The following is a 20285-nucleotide window of genomic DNA, read 5'->3' as shown; positions in this document are numbered from 1 at the left end:
GATGTCAATCTGATGATCTTCCAGTCCCTCTGGCTTCTTGCTCTGGCTTGTCTCGAGACAATTTGCAGCCATATGTCTCTTCTTTCCATATCGGAAACACTTCTCTTCTTTGGCGTATTCCTCACATTGCTTGAGGGACAATCTTCTTCAAAAGAGTGGAGGTTTGTCCCCACTCTCATCCTTCTCTAGAGACTTGGCTCTTGATGGGATCAGCCTTTAAACTTCTTCTTTTGAGGTGGATCCCGATTGTCGTTCTTTGTCTTGCCCTCCATCCAAGGAATGCACAAAGCCTCGGCTTGCAAAGCTTTGTCTTGGGCTTCCTCCAAAGATTTCGGACCAGCCATATACACTGCTTGCATAAGCTTTGGTTGAAGTCCATTCACAAACTTTCGCATTTCCATTAGCAATGGGATAAGAGTATATGAAGTAAATTTCAATGAAACAACTGAAAGGTTGTTAAGGTAAGTAGCCATATTCTCATCGACTTTTTGATTTACCTCATCCCACTCTTTTGCACATCTGCTTCAAAGTTTGTGGGTATAAACTTCTTGTTGAATATAACCTTGAAGTTGGTCCATGTCTTTGACTGGGTCCCTTCTTGTACTACTTTTGGCTACCAATTCATCCTTTAAATGCATGTGAACCATACAAAGCTTGGACTTTGCAGAGAAGACCTCTTCTCCAAAAGCGGCATCAAACTGCTTAACAAGTTGTACAGTCAGGCCTGTAGGAGCTGTATAAACTGAACGATCAAGCCTGATATGGTTATGCACAGTAGTGTGGTCCTATTTGATAGCTGTCGAACAATTGAAGTACAATTGCAGGACAATTATACTACAATGGCTCTACACTGTAGTACAGCCCTATCAGATAGCTATCGTACAATTGTAGTACAATTGCACGGCACTATTTGTATAGTCTGTAAGTGTGAAACATGCCGTACACCATACCAATGCCTGCACTTGCTGACTGTGAGGCTGTTGGAAACTCTCGATCTGCTCATTCTTCACTTTTGTCGCATAGAAGTGTGCCAGAACACCTTGTACCACACCAGAATGTCCATACATAGCCCTAGAAGTAGGCTACCAGCTGAGGGGAGCACTTGGGAGCAATTGACTAGCCTCCATGCGCCTACTATATCCACATCAGTCCCTAAGCCACCTTTTTATAGTAAACTGGCCTTGCTTTTGCTGTTGCTTTCCATATTTTAAAACAAGAATTTGATTCTCAATATCTTGGTCTTCTTCCAATAGGCACCTAGCAAAAGGGTGTCCACATGAATAAGAGTTGTCCTTGGTCCAAAAGCACTTTAATAACTTGGTGTGGACGCGTGCAAACGCAAGTTTAGTGGTGACATGTACAATTAATGCTTAAGCAACAAATATACTTACCACCTGCAAAATCCATGAGAACACCATGTTAGTTTGTGCTCACACCTGTTCACATGGGTGTCCAAGCATCCCTAGCCCCATGGACAACACATGCAGTAAATGTTAAGCTTTTAGCTTAATTGAATATTCTTAAATATAATTAAAGAGATTAATACTTAAATACTTGAGTAAATATGAGGCAAAGAGCGGAAAGCTGTGTTGTGTTGCATTGAAACATAAGGCCTTGTTAAAATAGAGTGTGAATAGGTACGAATGAAGAGGCACATCCTTGACGAAATGGTGTGACTCTTGAATGAATAGTCATGTCCTTTGGGTGTGGAGATGCGTCCTTTGATCAATAGATGTGTCTCTTTGAAGAGATGTGTCCTTCGGTGATGACCCATGTGATAGGGTGTGACCCTTCACTGGTGTCCTTTCAATGATTGAAAGCTAATCAAGAGTAGTTAGAGAGATAAAGTCACAATCGTGACATTCTCTCCCGCTTAAAATAAGACTCTGGCTAAATAAGCGACTTCTGATGTTGCTAAAGATCTTCGTCAGCAGCAGGCCATTTATGCTTGTGGTGAAACTTGCATTAAGAAATATTGAAAAAGTTTCCTCTATTGTCTTGTTGTCATGCTTTCAATGCTAAATCCCAAGTCATAGCATCATTCTTTAATGTCTTCTCTTTGTCTGCTTCCAAATGTTGGACTTGAAGTTGACTTGGCTATGTTGCGCTGTAGAAGAATCTGAAGGTTCAACCATGAATTCTGTCAATGATACCTGAATAGTATCTGCTGGAGTGTTTGGCTTGATAGTAGTGAACTACTCATCCAATTTGTTAGAAGAATGTGTGAAATTCTCAGCAAAGCAATGTTGAAAACATTATCCTATTGCTTGATGTCAACTGTGTCATCCCGTGTAGGTAAGGTTGAAACAAGCGTTATATCCGCTTTGGTAGTCTCTGTGTCTTCAAAGAAGTCCATTGTTGGTGACTCATTATGTTGAGATAAAGAATCCAAGGACTTTTTAATATCATCTTGCTGTTCTTCTAAAATCATACTAGAAGAATCCTCGATGTTGTCATCAAGTGACTCAATTAAAGTTTGCCATAGATGTGTCAAGGTTAGGACTAACATGAAGGCCATGAGCTACTATATGTTTTCCTTTTAAATTAACAGAGCACTCTTTTGAAGTTGAAGGTTCCACATTATGGTTTTGAGGAGCATTGGTTTGTTTAGGGCCATAGTTGCTCCCGTACGTCGTACGACACTGTCGTACGGTACGATACGATATGGTACAGCACCGCATGGACCAGTTTTTTTTCTTTCTCCCTCTTTTGTTTTTGACTGTTGTTGTTTTGACTCTTTTTTTTTTAATTTTAATAATGGTTGTTTGGCTGTTTTTGATTGTTATGGGGCTTGCTTGATTTTGGTGTTCTTTTAGGCTCAGCAACCAAGGATCTGTGGATTTGACTTTTGGTGTGGATGCTAAGAATCAATTCTCTCTATTCTTCTGATCATTGCTCCGTATTTGGAGGGTTGAGGTGAGGCACCTTCCTTAGTTAGGGTAAAAAGAAGCAAAGGCTTCTCCTCAACTACTCTCTCTCTCTCTCTCTCTCTCTCTCTCTCTTCGCAGACCGTCTTCCAACAATTGGGCCTTGGTCCTTGGCCTTGGGTGGGTGCCTTGGACTCTTTGGCCTCCCTTTAAAAAGCTCTCCTCCAACCTTCTCTCCATCACAAGTTTCAAGCTCTCAAGCTCAAGCTCTAGCCTTTGAAGCTCAGGCTCCCATTGCTCTCAAGCTCTGTAACAACTCTTGAGCTCTCTATATGTTCAAATTGATAATCCATAAATTTACAAGTGTTAAAAAAAAACAAACCATACGGTACGGTAAATTCTCGCATGATATCGTACTACAGCGTATCGTATGATCGTGTCGGAATACGCAGCGGATATGAGACAAACAACTGAGAGCACACGCACGCAGCAAGACTCCATGATGAAGATGAGAGAACCACGAGCCTGAAAACGCGGGACTAAGTGTGGAAGAACAAACGCAGAAGATAGAGAGTGAGAAGCTATATGAACTCTGCTCTATATACAAGATCTAGTACAATGTGGGAGATGGGAGCAAGGGTAAATACCACCCCATAACACCAGTCGGCTAGCTCTAAATCAGCCGACAGGCTGCGAGGGTGTCCACGACTAGCAAATAGCCAGTCGGCCAGGACACATACAGCAGTCGGCCACCACAGATAGAGTCGGCCAGGACACATACAGCATTCGGCCACCACAGATAGAGTCGGCCAGTGCAGACAACCCTCCACGGCCCATAAAAATGGGGAAAAAACATGGAAAAATAAGGGAGAAATGGAGAAAGACCTAATGGGCGGGCACACCCACAATAGAGGCCCTAGTGTGTAATGTACAGGTAGGAGATGACTGCTAACACCCCCTCTCAGCTCCTAGATGTGGAACCAACCCCAATGAGCTGGAGTGTTGCCGGAGCATAGCTTGAGGTAGAGACTTCGTGAAGAGGTCAGCCGCATTGTCCTTCGTCGAACAAAACTCTAGCAAGATGTCATCAGCAAAAAACTTCTCACGAACAAAGTGACTTTGGATGACTGTGGGCTCCTCTTGTGGAAACCCAATCTCGCCAAGTAACCTCTGCAACCGCACCACCTCGCAAGCACCACCACAAGCAACCCGGTACTCTACCTCTGTAGACGACAAGGCAATAGTTGGTTGCCTCTTGCTGCTCCATGAAACAGCTCCTGAGCCAAGGGTAAAACTGTAGCATGATGTAGATCTCCTCCCCAAACTGAGTCACTCCAATCGTGGAGTCCGACTCTATCCGTCGTTCCCCCTCTAGTATCATAGAAGAGTCCAAGATCATTCGTACTCTGTGTTGGAAATAAGTGCACACTAGGTGTACTATTTCTCTAGTCTACATTTGTCTAGTCTCAGTTTTTGTCTTGAGTCTTGAGTGTGTGCCATGTGGCACCTCTACATTTATCCCATAAGCACTCTTGCTCAATGTCTTGTACTTGGCCCTATTTATTTAGGGGTCACATCAATGGAAACATCTCTCAGTTTTGCTTCATTCCTCTTGCACTCTTCTCCATGTTCTAGCTTAGTGTGATACCATGCTAGATTTCTAACATGGTATCAGAGCCATGCTCTAGCAGCTGCCCCCTCTAGATCTGGCCGCACCTCTACCTCTGCCCCGCCATTCTCTGCGCCATCTTCTCCTGCATCTGCTCTGCCATTTTCTGCTGGATCTGCCCGCTTCTCCCCTCAACCTACCTCTCCAGCTGCTGCCCGTGCTGCCCCTATCCTCAGTCTGCTGCAGCCATAACTGCGTTTTTTTTTGCCCGCCATACCAACCTGCCCCGTTTGCCTCTGCTCGACTTGTTGATTCTGCTCCAGCTTGCAACTCCAGATCTGCGCCAACAACTGCCCGTCATATTGGAACTGCTACAGCCTGCTGTACTGTTGCTGCTCTCCTTTGGCTGCCTTCTTCATCGAACTCAAGGGACTGTCTCTGCCTGGGATTTATTGCGCATCATCTAGAGGCAGCTGCAGATCGACTTTCTCCTGTTAACGAGCTATTTGCTGCATTCAGTTCTGCCATCGCTTCCTCTTGAAGAGTCTACAAGGTACTGTGCATTGTCTCCTTTAGTTTGCTGGTCAGTCCTTTTGTTATCCTCATATCTGCAAACTGCGGGTTCCTCATGCTTCGATGGGCTGTCACATGCTATGGCCTTGACAAGTGGTGAGAGAGCCGGCTTCTAAAAACAATTTGATCTCTTCTTTCATTCATTTCTGCAATCTTGTAAGGGAATAGACACTGCCCTTGCATTTTAGCAAGAGGTAAGACCTTCCCTTCTCCCTCATTTACTTCTCTATCTTGTACGGGATTAGACACTGCCAAATATGGTAAGACCTTCCCATCTCTCTCTCATATTTGTCTATGCTTTCATGCTATCTACCACCATTGATCACCAATGATGTAGATCATGGGATAATTGTCATGTCTACATGGACCTTGAGGAGGGATTATCTATCAAGGTCCATCTCTCTGTCTATCTACAATCAGTCAGTCTCTCTGTCTATGTGTCTATCTTGTGTGATCTTACAATCATATGTCTCTGACACTCTGTCTATCAGTCTATATGCCTCTCTTTTGTGGATTAGCTACCCACATTCTCTGGGCATTTTTTGTCAAGGTCCCCATTTATCTTCTATTTGTCAGACTCTCTCATGTCTATCTGACAGTCTCTCTCTGTGTGGGACCACTGTACTGGCTGATTGCCTCTCTCTCTCTCTGTCTATGATCCACTCTTGTCCCTACCCTTGTGGACCCATATGAGGATATCACTTGAGGAGGGATGTCTCAGGATCTTTGTCTGTCATGTCTTCTGTCTTGTCTCTCAGTCTATCAGTCTTTATGTCTGTCTTCTAGTCTTGTCTTTCTGTCTTCCTCCTAGTGTCCACTTAAGGAGGGTGTTGGAAATAAGTGCACACTAGGTGTACTATTTCTCTAGTCTACATTTGTCTAGTCTCAGTTTTTGTCTTGAGTCTTGAGTGTGTGCCATGTGGCACCTCTACATTTATCCCATAAGCACTCTTGCTCAATGTCTTGTACTTGGCCCTATTTATTCAGGGGTCACATCAATGGAAATATCTCTCAGTTTTGCTTCATTCCTCTTGCACTCTTCTCCATGTTCTAGCTTAGTGTGATACCATGCTAGATTTCTAACACTCTGCAGATACTGCAAGAGCCTCAATCCTGCGTTCCAATGAGTCTTCAAAGGCATCTGCATGAATGAGCTCAACAGCCCCACCGGGAAGCTCAAGTCCAATTTGGTGTTCAGCAACCAAATTAATGAACCAAACCGCTTCCGAAACAAAGAGGCATCAACCTGCTCACAAGGATCATCAATTGTAACTTTGGTATGCCAAGTTTTGGGAACCTGCTGAAGACCATACAAGGCCTTCCGAAACCTGTAAACCACCCCCTCTGAACCTGGAACCTCAAAGCCTGGAGGCTACTCAACATCCACCACCTCCTGCAAGTCACCATCTGCCACTTGCATGGCTTTCCTACAAGTCCTCTAGGAAAGAGCTTCCTCAACTGCAAGAGGCTCTTTGTCCCAACTAATACGAGACATCGGAGCATAGTTCACCTATAAAGGCTCCTCTGACTGACGAACGCAAGAACTAGAATGTTCCTGCCTACTGCTGCCAATATCTGGCAAGCCATCCACCATCTGGTCCCAGAAAGCCTGTTGCAGCGTATCGACATTCAAGTGGTCATGACGAAACTGCCACACATCACCGAATCTGTAAGAGAGAGTGCTGAGAGTTTGTAGATCCCATTCTCCACTCCTCCTTCCCATACAATCTAGCCTGTTGCTTTGTCCCGGAGAGCAACAAAATGCTCCTCAAACTCCACCCGTACACCAGTATTGCAAACCTCATGCACTGACAATAGATGAAAACCAAGAGATGGGACAAAAAGAACCTAGGAGGAATGCTTCCCCCCTCTGCCATCGGGAACGATCTCTAACCTGCTCTCACTGTGAATAGGTATAGTGGACTCATCTCACCAATCAGGATGTGACCTACGTGCCTTCGAAGATCCTGTAATAACTCCCGGGAAGGAGTTATGTGCCTGGAAGCACCACTATCAAGAATCCACTCCCGAGTGTCCCTAGCGGTGAGTCCAACCGCCTCCCTGCTCGAAGAAGATGAAACGCCAGTGTGCATAATCTCCTAGTGCACAAAAGCTGGAGTCTTCACGATTACTGTTGAGGAATCTGCACCCTTCTCGGTGCTCTGCTTAGACATTTCCTCCAATAGTGGCCTTTCTTGCCACAATTGTTATAGGTCCTCTTTGCCTTCAAGGCATCACGATCCAAGTCGGGCTCCTGCTCGCAAGACTTCTCGTGTGAAGACTTCCCTTTGCCCTTAATGCGGCCTTGCGACCGCTGGCCAGTCTAGGCCTTAGAACCTCTGCTCTGTGGAGGGTTCGTAAAACGTTGTTCCTGGTCCAAGACCATAGGCACAAGTTCCTTCCACATGATGGTGCTGAGCCTGCCACTGGTGATCAAAGAGGAGTAGAAAGCTGAGTACTGAGAGGTCAGATGAGACAGCAGAGTGATGGCCATGTCCTCTGAAGTTATCTCCTTCCCACCTGAAGAACCTCCTGTCGAAGAGCCTGCAACTTGTTGATGTGCTCCCGCATCGTCGAAGACTGTGTAGGATCCATCACCCGCATCTGCACTTCCAAGGAAATCCGCTTCATGGGTGATACCCTGTTATACAGAGAAGCTAAATGTTGCCAAATCCCTCTGGCCAGCGTCATATGTTTGATATGATTTATCACCTGTGGTGTGTAATTAAGGAAGATGAAAGAATGCACACGAGCATTGACATGATCCCACAACTGTGCCTGAGCCTCCCATTCTTTCCGAGTAGAGGGTAACAGCTCCCCGTCCTCCAACTCTGGCCGTGGAACTCCAACAATTATGAAATCAGCCAAGTCATAAGACTCCAATACAGACTCCATCATAACCTTCCAGATGCCATAGTTGGTTCCGTCCAAGTGTCGATCCACCGGGAACGTGGGGAGAGTAGGGATCTTCACGTGCTTCTCAGCCATCTTGTCACATGCACTCTGCACTCAGTGCATGGTGACAAGATGGCTCATCATCAGCAGTGCAACAGTTGTACAGTATTAGAACCCAGTAGGATGATATTTGTCATACGTCGTGACCCCATTGTACATCCTTAGTCTAGGATAAGTCAGGCACGAGCTACGTAGGTCATTCCTCAGCCTTAGTGGGTCAATCAGTCAGTCAAGTCCCTTAACCCACTTGGAGAGAATCATTCATGCATGTAGAGTCAGTAGAAGCCTTTGGGTTTGCATCAGAAAGCACTCTGCAGTCTGCATAATATGCATTCATATGCCTATGCATCATTTAGAACATCCCAGAAGCCTTAGAGAATTTACTAGGATTTATCTGGTATTTTTTCCATATTTTATAGTATTTATTTAGCATTTATTGTCATTTATAAATATAAACTTTATTAAATGACCAGCCAACTTGACCAACCTCTAGTTAGTATAAATAGGCTTGCATAGGGCTTAGTTTCTCATTCAATCTTCAGTGTGCTAAGAGCTTTCCTCCTCAACCCTAGGAGTTCCCTTGCCTTCAGCACTAGAGTAGTCTCATCCAGCCCTTGGAGTGCTTGAGTTTGCTTCAGCCAACCTTGGTTCTCCAACACATGCATGTGAACAGCCATAAGCGCATCAGATCAGCCCCAAATCAGCATAAGATACCTGCGTTTTCTGCATTTGAACAGTCGCCTGCTTTCAGCATCTATTCAGGCCAGAATTCAGTCTACAGCCCTGCGTCTTCTGTCCAGCATCAGCATTCAGCTTGCGTTTTCTGTCCAGCATCAGCATTCAGCCTGCGTTCCAGTCCAGCATCATCCCTACAGGTCTGCGTTTCAGTCTACAGCAGTTCTCAGCCCTGAATCAGTTTACATCAGTATCCAGCCTTCAGTACATCATCCAGTCATACACCAGCCCTCTGGTGAAGGTAACACAGCATTCATAAGCATTTACAGCATTCTAACGTAGCTTAGAACAGTCCACCATCTCCTTTTCTCAGCCTCAGGTGTGCAGCCCTTCCTCATGCCCTTGGGAAGAGTGCATAGGCTCGAGATCAGTTCATCAAGGTGTTTCTACAGCCGTGTACAGTTCAGCCAAGCTTCCGATCCTCCGAGATCTTGCGTTTGGCTTATCTACAGTCCACAGTCATTCTCTCTAAAGAAATAAAGCAGATACTATCTCGTTATCGGGATAGGGGGCCCTTCAGTGGGTAATTCGGGACCCAATTTGGTGTACAGTTCTCATATCTCTCTCTCATATCTCTTCAAAGTTTGAAGTATTAAAGTGGATTGCTAAACTCACGAAACTCAGGATACAGAAGAGGGTGTGAGCATTAGTGTGACAGGATCTTCCAATACAAAGACTTCCGCTGCATATCACACATCTCAAGCAAGTCTGCCATCTTGGGGGGGGTTACTTTGGTCTTGTGAAGGGAGGGTGGGTGGGAAAAAAATGAAGAGGAGGCTGCAACTAATATGCAAGGTGGCTATCCAACGGTGATGGCCGCCTTCTACCCAATCTCCAAGTCCCGAACAACCCAAGAGATCTCCAATTAGCACCAAAAAACCAACAATCCCGCAAGCTCTTCAAATCTCTGCAAGCTCCAAGGTCTTCAAGAAACATTCCCGCAAGCTCTCCAAAGTCTCCAACCTTCAAGCCACCTGGGGCTCTGATACCATGTCAGAATATGCAGCGGATATGAGACAAACAACTGAGAGCACATGTAGCAAGACTCCACGATGAAGATGAGCAAACGCAAGAGAACCACCAGCCTGAAAACACAAGACTAAGTGTGGAAGAACTGATAGCAAATGCCTAGAGAGTGCAGCCACACAATAGTGAGGAGAAGAGGGACACTTGATAATGAACAAGAGAATCAGCATGAGATTATGGGGATTTATGGGAGTACAAGATGTAGTGGAAAGCATAAATTCACTATACAAGTAGGTCCTTTTTATAGGAGAGACCTCATTACATATTCTAAGCATATGCTAGATGTGATGCCACCACATATGCCTGTTAAATAAGATTCCACCACATATTCTAAGTATGATGCCACCACATTTGCTAAATATTGTGAGGATTATGTTGTTAATCCTGCATATTGTGTACTAATTACTACTTAAGTAATTAACTTAGAACAAGAACCTTCAGGAGAACACTTGAGACAAGATTGAATTGACTTGTTGTTATTAAACTGAGTACAATAGGTCTCTTATATAGGAGATGAAGAGACACATTTGAAGAGGCATGTCCTTTGATGAAAGGACATGACCTTAGACGAAAGGGTACAACTTTTAGGCTAAGGGATGTGTCCAGTCGATGTAGAGGCACAACCATTCACTAAGGGATACAACCATTCGTCGAAGAGATGTGGCTATTCGATGAAGAGGTACATCCTTTGACGAAGAGTCGCAACCAGTCGAGGGTAGGGGCTCCCTTTGGCTAGTAACTCTTTGTATCTGCAACAGTAATCAGCAATGAAGAAGTCTTCAAAAGTCTTCAAGTGTTGTCGTAGGTTGAGAAGAAATATCTTCCATATGCTTTGCTTTGCTCAGAAAGTTGTTCTCGGAACAAGTTATGTCCAAAGATTCATTTGCACCACTGAAGGTAAGGACTGGAGTCTTCATTTTTGAAGAAGAAGCATCATTTGCCACGGCGTCAGGTATCTGATCAGAGGTAAAGACTCCGTTTTGCACGGGCGGTGACGAGGCTATTGCTTCTGCCTGGGTCACGGCAAGAAAAGGGGTTGTGGACATTGTATTTGTCACACATGTACCAGAATCTTCTGAATCTTCAGCTTTCTTAGCAGGTATTAAGGCTTCCAATGTAGAAGGGGGAGGTTGAGGTTGTTTGCGCCTCTTAGACCTCTCAAGGATCCTCTTGCACAACGTGAGAATGAGTAAGTCTTCAACACTGCCACCAAGAGCTTGCAAGGACTTGAATGTAGGGCATTGCTCGCGAGGGGAAACTTGTCCAACGTCGCGGCGTTCACGACCGAGTACTCGACTAGGGTCGGACACACGTGCCACTAAGTAAGCCCATCTTGATATGGCTGATTTCTTTCCAAGATGTGATCCCTTGGAAGCTTCATGTTGCTGCTTCTGTTGCTGATGATTCCAATAAGAAGTTGGTTGCTTAGAACCGTAACATTTCCAAGAATATCCATGTTGAGGCTTGCGTTGCTCGCACGAAGATACTTTGTATCTAGTTGTCTCTGAAGAACCATGCTGAGGGTGAGAGAATTTTTGTTGAGAAACACGTTGAAGCTCATCGATACAAGCTTTTGGTTGTTGATGGAACATGGCTTCAAACCGCTGGAATGCAGCTTGTTGCTGTGCATTTTGCTGCTCCAAGGATTTGTTTATAGCCATCAATATGGAGACCATCTCTTGATCATAACAGTGTTCACCGCATCTATCCGGCACTCAGATAATCTTGGGGCAAATGTGCTGCCTATGGTGTAGGAATTGGAACTGGTGCGAGAACTGGTTCGGGGAATCGGGAATAATGATCACCTCTGGCTCGGACATGGGAGTGGATCCGCCGGCAGTTCGTCTTTGGGAACCTCGTCTACATACGAGAGATACGGAACGGGCACATCGAAAACTTCGTCTGCCATTGCGTGCGCAAGATGGTGCTTGCAGATGGGCCAGCGCTGGAGGAGAGAGAGCGAACTTGGGAAGTGGCTAGCAGAATTCGCAGATGAAGCCACATGCTGCCGTTGGTCCCTTTTTTTTTTTTTTTGAAAGATTGTGCTGATCGCTGGCCGTGGGGTACTCCTTTGGTTTTTTTTTATTTAAATGCGCTGGCCGGCGGCTTCACGTCGGGTTCTCCCTTCGTTTTTTTTTTTTGTGTGCGCGCTACTGTTCCTCGCTGGCGGGTTTCCTTGCGTGCGCTGGCGCTGGCTGCCGGTCGCTTCACGTGGCTGGTGAAGCCACGTGTCATAAGGCTTAATATAAGCCTTAAGTTATAAGGCTTGTGGTTTTTGTGTTGTTTGTATATGAAACGTCACGTTTTTTAAAAGAAAAACGTGAAGAGGCAAGATCGAAGGGTGGCGACCCTGCGTGGAGAGGTATGCAGCCCGAAAAGATGCGATGAAGGCCTCCAGTAGAGCACAGCATACTACAAGCACTTTGATGTGAGTTTCTGCTTCTTTGCTTCTCTGCTTCCCATCGTTTTTTTTTTTATAGAAAATTGGAAAAATGCTTAATCAAGCAAAATTAGTAAAATTGGGTAGAATTAAATGGAGCATTCTCTCCTGCTCTTCCATTCAACACTTGCTACACCCAATTTTAGGGTTTGGACGGGCTGATGTTAGGGTTAGGGTTTGGACTGATTTTAGGGTTACCTCATACTCGTAAGAGTAGGTTCCATCTTTCTTCTGCTTCCATACAACGCCGGGTAGGGGAGTAGAGCGGAGAGGGTGAGAGGCTCACAACCGTAGGCCCGGGAAAAAATTTTGCTCTGATACCACTGTGAGGATTACTGTTATTACTTAGTATTTCATCCACTTATCTGTGTATTTAAGACTGAAACTGAAAGTAGACTTGAACACAGATGTTTGATTGATTGATTGATTGAATTTGTGATACAACAGGCTCCTTATATAGGAGTCCAAGAGACACGAATGAAAAGACACATCCCATGACCAATAGTCATGACTCTAGGCGAAGAGACACATCCTTTGGACGAATAGCTGCAACCATTGGATGAAGAGTTGCAACCCTAGAGCGAAGGGGTGTGACCAGTCATCGAAGGAGTGTGGCTCTTGATGAAGAGGCATGTCTCTAGAGTGAATAGTCGTGACCATCCAAGTGTAGGGGTCCTCTGTAATCATGTCACTTCAGTATCTGTAATCATGAGGAGACTGTGTATAATGAACTAAGTCACAATCGTGACAAATATGATGCCACCACATATGCATGTTAAGAGGCTTCTCCTACACAAGAGACTTATACAAACTAGCGGTTGTTCACACACATTGGAACCGCTTTATTTAAGACTTACATTCAGTGCTAGTTTACTCAACTACCTAGCACTTGTTTATTTCCACATTAATCACTATTAATATTTAACATTCCCCCCCATAGTGATAATGTGGCTAGAAAGCCCAATCATCTTGGACTTTTGAGAACTCGGATTCATAGCAAGGTTGACAGGGTTGTACTTTTGCACATCGGTACAAAGTGTGGGGTTTAAACCTTCAAGGCATAAAGCTCGTCTGCGAGGGACAAAGAATCAATCTCCAGTATCAGATTAGTGAACTGTGAGATATAAGACGCCAAAGAACAAGTTTGGTCCAAGTGGCGTAAACGAGTTTAGGCTTGAAAATCTGCATTGGCTGGGATAAACTGCTTATGAATGACCCGCTCAAATTTTTCCCACGTCGTAACCATTTTTCCAACATGCTGTCACCATTGCCACCAAAGTAAGGCAATATCCTTAAGTAAGGAGGCGGCAAATGTAATCTTTTTGGCATCGGTAAGGACCATCGAGTCAAAATACAGACGAAGTTTGTAAAGCCATTGTTCAAGTGTACGCTTATCTTGTTGTCCTCCATAAGCCTTGGGAGGTTTGATTTCCAATTTCTTTGTTTTACTAGCTTGCAAAAGACAATAGTCTTAAGATTGTTACCTTCCACCTTAGGAGGAATGTTGCCTTCATTGTCTGGTATTGATGCTATAATGTCGACTGGTCACTGCTGGTACAAAACTGGTATGAGAATGGCGATCCGTCTACCATTGTTGAATCTGAGAAGCCAATGTGGCCATGGATTCTTGAAGTTGTTACTAGAACTGTTGTTGCGTCTGCTGCAAAGCCTACTGCCAGTCGCCGGTCGGTTGGAGCCGCACTGCTAGGCTGGTGGATATGGTCGTCCATAGTAGTAGGCAATATCCTTAAGTAAGGAGGTGGCAAATGTAATCTTCTTGGCATCGGTAAGGACCATCGAGTCAAAATACAGGCGAAGTTTGTAAAGCCATTGTTCAAGTGTACGCTTATCTTGTTGTCCTCCATAAGCCTTGGGAGGTTTGATTTCCAATTTCTTTGTTTTACTAGCGTGCAAAAGACAATAGTCTTAAGATTGTTACCTTCCACCTTAGGAGGAATGATGCCTTCATTGTCTGGTATTGATGCTATAATGTCGATTGGGCACTGCTGGTACAAAACTGGTATGAGAATGGCGATCCGTCTACAATTGTTGAATCTGAGAAGCGAATGTGGCCACGGATTCTTGAAGTTGTTGCTGGAACTGCTCTTGCATCTGCCAAAGCCTACTACCAGTCGCCGGTAGGTTGGAGGCGTACTGCTAGGCTGGTGGATATGGTCGTCCATAGTAGTAGGCTGAGATGAAGACTCTGCAAGTTGAAGCACTGGGGGTTGTGTGTGTTGACGCCTTGGAGCCCTAGTGTGAACTGGAAACGCTAGGTTGCAAGCTGGGGAGGCTACTAGAAATCATCCTGTATAGGTAGGAAGATCAGGTTTTGGACCAGGCTCTGGGCTAGCCGACAGGCACGCAGGATCTCGGCTTTCCAGTGGCTGGTTGCCCACAGGGGCTCTGTAGTTGGCACTTGGCTTGTCTACAGTGGCCTTCCGCCGGCCTGCGTCCGATGCGGCCACCCATTGGAGACACAGAGACATTGCCTATGGGACTGTCCACAGGCGCAGCAGATTTGGCTGAGGATGCTGCGCATTTTGGCCCCCCTCTCTCCAGAGGGCATGTATACGTGGGGAGCTGCTGCTTGGTAGACTTCGTCAAGGCGAGCTCTGGGATACGAGACGGAGCAGGACAACCAGGCCATCAAATTCACTAGGGGCCAGCCTCGCCTTGTTCCTTCACCGGATTTCTCGACAACCAGCTGGACACAGGAGAGGGATTTACGATGGGAGCTCCTCAGCAGCCTCACCATGTGGTTCACGTGGAGAGCCCGTTGTTTCAGGGCCTTTGAGGGGAGACTGGAGCCACCAGCAGAGACTGTTCAGGCTATCCGGCACAGGAGTTGATTCACACCCTGCAAGGACAGTATGACCGCATCCGGGGCGACTCGGATCGAGCGATCTTGCGGCGTCAGGCCTTCCACACCACTTGGCGTAGCGGCCCTTTCTATACTCTACACGCGGGTACCTCCCGCTGGCACTACAGGCCACCTGTTTGGATTTTCCCCCTCCTATTGTATGATATAGCCTCTCAGTTATTTGTACTTTTTATTTGTACTTTTTTTGCACCTAGGGAGAGTCTCCCTAGCTGCCTTGATTGGATCTCTGCTCTGCCTTCTTATGAGCAGGAGAGGGTTTTGTAGCCCAGTGGGCGTTTTTTTTATAACTAATGAAAGGATCTTTTCTCGGAAAAAAAAAAAGTAGGAAGATCAGATGGAACTAAGAGCTTTGGGACTGGTGGTTGCCGATGAAGAGGGAGTAGAGGCGGTTTTCATTTTTTAAAACCATAGATCCCAATTTGCACACCTAAAGTGTGTGGTACCCATATGATGATGAATTGTGGCTTTCTTGAACATCAAAGTGCCACATTGTTTTGGTGGTTGTTATATATATATATATATATATATATATATATATATATATATATATGCGTTTTTGTGCTTTTTAAATGATGAAAATAGCAAGGTATATGGGCTGATCACACCTGAGATGTGTGTGTTTGAAGAAGCCCGTCTGAATATGCTGCAAATAATGAAGACTTGCGACACCAAAAGGTTGGAACACCGCCATGAACACGTGCAGGCTTGGAACCATGTGCAGAAGGGGGAGACCATGAGCTTACTTGCTCATGCATGAAGAGGAGGGAGACATGTGTTGTGTATGTGACAAGCCAGGGGCACACGTTTTTTTGAAATTTTTGAAGTTCATGTAGAAGCGCATGCTGGTCGGCTGCATGAGGGAGCCCCAAAATGCCGTGCAGGTGGTTTTTTTATATTTTTTCTTCTTTTCTCTCTCTAGGCTGGCCAAGTTTGCATACGTGAGGGTTGCTGGTCGTGTTTTTTTGTGTAGGCGGCTAGCCATTTTGTTGCTGCTGCTTTTTTTTAATGTGGGCTGCCACGTGGCATATGTGGAGGGCTTAATGTAAAAGCCTATGTTATAAGGCTAAGGCTTAATAGCCTTAATGTTTTTTTAAAACATTACGAATGTGGCTTATCCCATATGAAAAGGTGGCGACCCTTGAAGAGAACGATCCAAGCTGAAGAGGCGTGAATCGAGCAACCACACGCCTCTTCAACCAGAGTCCAGAGAAGATAAGGAGGAAGCGTGCTAGCATGAGTATGAAGGCCATGTGTGCTCGGGTAGTTCTCAGCTTCCAATCATTTGTTTTTTTTGTGTTATAGAAAACTGGGAAAAATCATAAATTAAGAAAAACTGGGCAAAGGGGCCAAAATTGGCTGGAGCATTCTCTCCTGCTCTTCCATACAACCCTTGCTAAGGCTGATTGTAGGATGCCCACATGCAAACGCTAACCCTAAAAATCAGACAACCCTAACCCGAAAAATTAGCTTTTAGCTTAGTTAAATATTCTTAAACATAATTACATAATTGCATTGAGACACAAGGCCTTGTTAAATAGGGCTTGAATAGGTACAAATGAAGAGGCACATCCCTGACGAAAGGGTGTGACTCTTGAATGAATAGTTATGTCCTTTGGACGTAGAGATGTGTCCTTTGACCGATAGATGTGTCTCTTTGAAGAGATGTGTCCTTTGGTGATGGCCCATGTGACAAGGTGTGACCCTTCACTGGTGTCCTTTCAATGATTGAAGGCTAATCAAGAGTAGTTAGAGAGATAAAGTCACGATCATGACATTAAATGCAGGCATAAAAGTCAAAACTCACATATGAATGCATGATGCACTGATGGCTTAGAGAATCACCCATCCACTTTCTTATACTTAAATATTCGGTATGTCATCTCAGTACACCAAGTGTACCCGGGCAGGAATCTCTTTGAACCTTGTCCATGATTGCTACATGGGCCTTACCGAGATCCAAAACAAATTGCAGGCCTTGCCTGAGGCTCAGAACAGCCTATGGGCCTTGCCCAATGTTCTCAAATAATCCTGCCATGTCCTACATCTAGACCCTCCAGCCGCAAGCTGCAGAACCAAGACATACTCCAGCGCCATAGAGAACTGCCAGCAGACATGAGGTGGACGTTGCTGCTTTATACCCCACTCAGGTGGATAGCGACACAACATGAGTTCTGCCTTTCTTTGTGGACCCATTTTTCTTTTGGCTGATGTTGTCCAATTATTCATGAATCGCATGTTCTCATCTTAGTATGATAGAGCCTTCAGGTCTTTTGTAGACATTTAACTCTCTCTCTCTAAATGGGTACAAATAGCTATGGAAGGTAAAACCCCTATGTTCTTTGGTGGGCATAAACTGGTGCCGCCCCTTGCGAGTTTCTCATTCTCAATAGCTCGTTGTTAATGTTTTGCAGCGCTTTGGGGTACAGCTGGGCTGATGGTGATCAGGGAAAACCTAAGCAATGGCAAATTGTTTCGGTTCAAGCTGCGGGAGGAGTCATGGCAGGTGCCATAGCATCTGTTGCAACCACTCCCTTGGATACTGTCAAAACGCGTCTTCAGGTAAAACAAAGTTTTGTTATCTTTGAACTGTTTCAAGGATAAATTAACTTTGTGCAGTGTGTTGTGTAACATTAAGGTTTATTTATAATGCTAATCTTTGTGGTCAGGTGATTGAAACGGCGGAGAGACCCACCATATCCTCAACTGTCAGAGCACTTCTGAAAGAGGATGGACCAAAAGGACTTTATAGGGGTCTTGGACCACGATTTCTGAGCATATCAGCATGGGGCACCTGCATGATTGTATCATATGAGTTTTTGAGTGAGTGAAGGATTTCTCGTTTTTGAAATGGTCTTTCCAGTTTGTTGTTCTCTATTATTTATTGGCATGTCATTCTAGTTTCTCTTTCAACTCAAACAACAATCATGCACACACAAATCTGGCAACTTTTTAAGGGCACCACCTTAGCTCTACATAACTTTATAAGGAGGTTACATTCTAGCTTATGAAGGCTTGTCTGGGGTAATCTGTGCCGTCGTACTTCCTTGTGTGCCCATGTCCATGTCTCTCTCTCTGTCTGTGTGTCGTGCCATCGTACTTCCTTGTGTGCCCATGTCCATGTCTGTCTCTCTCTGTCTGTGTGTCGGTGTGCATGTCATTGCTTGTGTCTCTGTCTCTGCGTCGGTGTGCCCCTGTGTGTATGTGGGCATGTCATTGCTTGTGTTGGTATCCATTTTTTTTTATGTGCCCCCATATAACTGTGTCTGTGTCTGTATGCTCATGTGTGGGTGTGTGTCTATGTGTGTTATGCCAGTGGCAGTCGCACATACTCGCACGTGAAGGTGTGTGTGTGCTGTGTGCTGGTGTGCTTGCTGGTTCCAGATGAATGCAATTCATATGAAAGCATTGCATCAGTGATTTATTTTGCAGGATACAATTTTTATTATTGGAAAATTCTCGTGATTGGCTAAATGCATGTTCTTTTGAATGTTTCTCCGTAACAGAGCGGCTATCGGCAAAACAGGAGGCTTGACATAGTGGCTTTTTAACCACAGTGGATGGTCATTTATCCATGGCAGAATTTTCATTCTATTTAATTCTAGTTTGTAAGTTGTTGCTAGCTAGAGCGCAGCTACAACAATCTGTATTAAGAAGAGGTGCATACAAACATATTTAAACTCGTCCCATCCTTGAAGAAGCCCAGAGCAGTTTTGATTTATTTTGAGCTCTGGATTTTTGAGGGCAAACACTTGTTTAGTCAAAAAGCATATCGACATCCTAAAGGTAATGCTCTGCACATGTGGCCTACAAGCTGGTTTGATTACTTCTACTGTTAACTCCAGTAAGGATTTTTTTACTTGACTGTCTCTTGCAGGCTGTTTCGAGGATTCGATAATGCAGCATTAAAGACATTCTTTTGTGAAGATGAGATTCAAGTCCTATTAAAAGGTTTGAACTTTCATCAAGTTTATGATGGAAGGGCTTTGAAAATTAAGCCTTGATAAGGCAACTCGATCCCTTTCTCAGTTTTTCAGATTCTTTTTACTCAAAGGATTTGCAGATGCATGGCAAGGTGTTGCAGTTACACCCTTTTATTTTTAATACACTTTTGTTACAACACCAAAATGATCGCTCCTCTCCCTTCTCTCACAGCTTTATGATGCCCTTTAACACTGTTGGCCCTTGCTATGTTGTCCTCAGTGTAGGTCTATTTCATTCCATGGATCAAATGCTACTTATGTTGTTTCTCCCAACCTTGTCGACCAGTGTTATAGCTAAGGATGGTGACATGAATGCATCTTAAACATTACCAGTCATGTTTCAATGACATTTGCCAGACTACTCTATACATTTGTGCTGATTCCAGGCCGTACTTTAGGGTAAGCAGAAGACTAAGCAATATAACCATCCTATTGAATATGTTTTTGGATTAGTTTAGTTCCAAGTTCCACTCCATTCCATGGTGTGTATCTCAAATTTAAGGCATTAAGTGCATGTGGAGCCAAATGACATAATAGTGAAAAGTGTCTAAAGCTAAGTATGCATCTTAAACATTACCTTGCATAAGCATTGAATCATCCAAGGCACAAAGACAAAGCTTACATAGCATGATGAGGGTATCTGATTGCCATTAGTTTGTCTACTTTGTCTTGGTGGCCCCTTTTCATCCTTCTGATTTTTCCATAGCATTTATCAACCTCACAAGGAGAAATATTGGAGCACCCCTCACCACCGTATAGCTAAGGTTGTCCTCTAAAGTAACATAAATAGGAAGCTTAAGTAATTTCTTCATGAAAAGCTTGTACTTTTGCGTGTAATGAAAGCAGAATCTGAGGGGCCAACAAAATTTAAAAAATCTTGTTGAGTAGCAATTCGGATAGAGCTTTTGGTTCAATAGCAAATGACTAAAAAGTTATCTTGTTCACATAAAACACAATGTGAACATGTGCATACTACCTTGCTAGAATAAATATGATCTGTCATGCCATACTAAAATATGGTCTACATTTGCAACACTGCCATTCATGTCATTCATGCATACATCATCAACCATTGTATGTTTCAAACACATGTAGAAATGTGACAATCAAGATGCTGCTGATTAAACTAAGATTTGATGGGTCTACCTAGGTGCCATCAATCATGTGGCATTCTTGGAATATATTGTTATGTCTGGTTCACTAGGCCATGCCTAAG

At 44.4% G+C, this 20285-nt stretch overlaps 1 protein-coding gene across 2 annotated transcripts in view; it reads left to right on the top strand.

Moving 5' to 3' along the window:
• The window catches only part of LOC147613733 (uncharacterized), a 99397-nt gene extending 80183 nt beyond the window's left edge, over positions 1 to 19214 (top strand). For both annotated transcript variants that reach the window (XM_086781711.1, XM_086781712.1), the window contains exons 4-7: positions 17501 to 17648; positions 17756 to 17909; positions 18593 to 18872; positions 18964 to 19214. In XM_086781711.1, coding sequence (XP_086637837.1) covers positions 17501 to 17648; positions 17756 to 17909; positions 18593 to 18621 — 331 coding nt within the window. In that variant the 3' untranslated portion in view covers positions 18622 to 18872; positions 18964 to 19214. The remainder of the gene's footprint in view (positions 1 to 17500; positions 17649 to 17755; positions 17910 to 18592; positions 18873 to 18963) is intronic.
• Positions 19215 to 20285: the final 1071 nt, after the last annotated feature.

Source organism: Cibotium barometz, chromosome 43, assembly GCF_041138505.1.
Source record: "Cibotium barometz isolate CiBa-2024 chromosome 43, ASM4113850v1, whole genome shotgun sequence".
NCBI lineage: Eukaryota > Viridiplantae > Streptophyta > Polypodiopsida > Cyatheales > Cibotiaceae > Cibotium > Cibotium barometz.
This window is presented reverse-complemented; position numbering and strand designations above follow the sequence as displayed.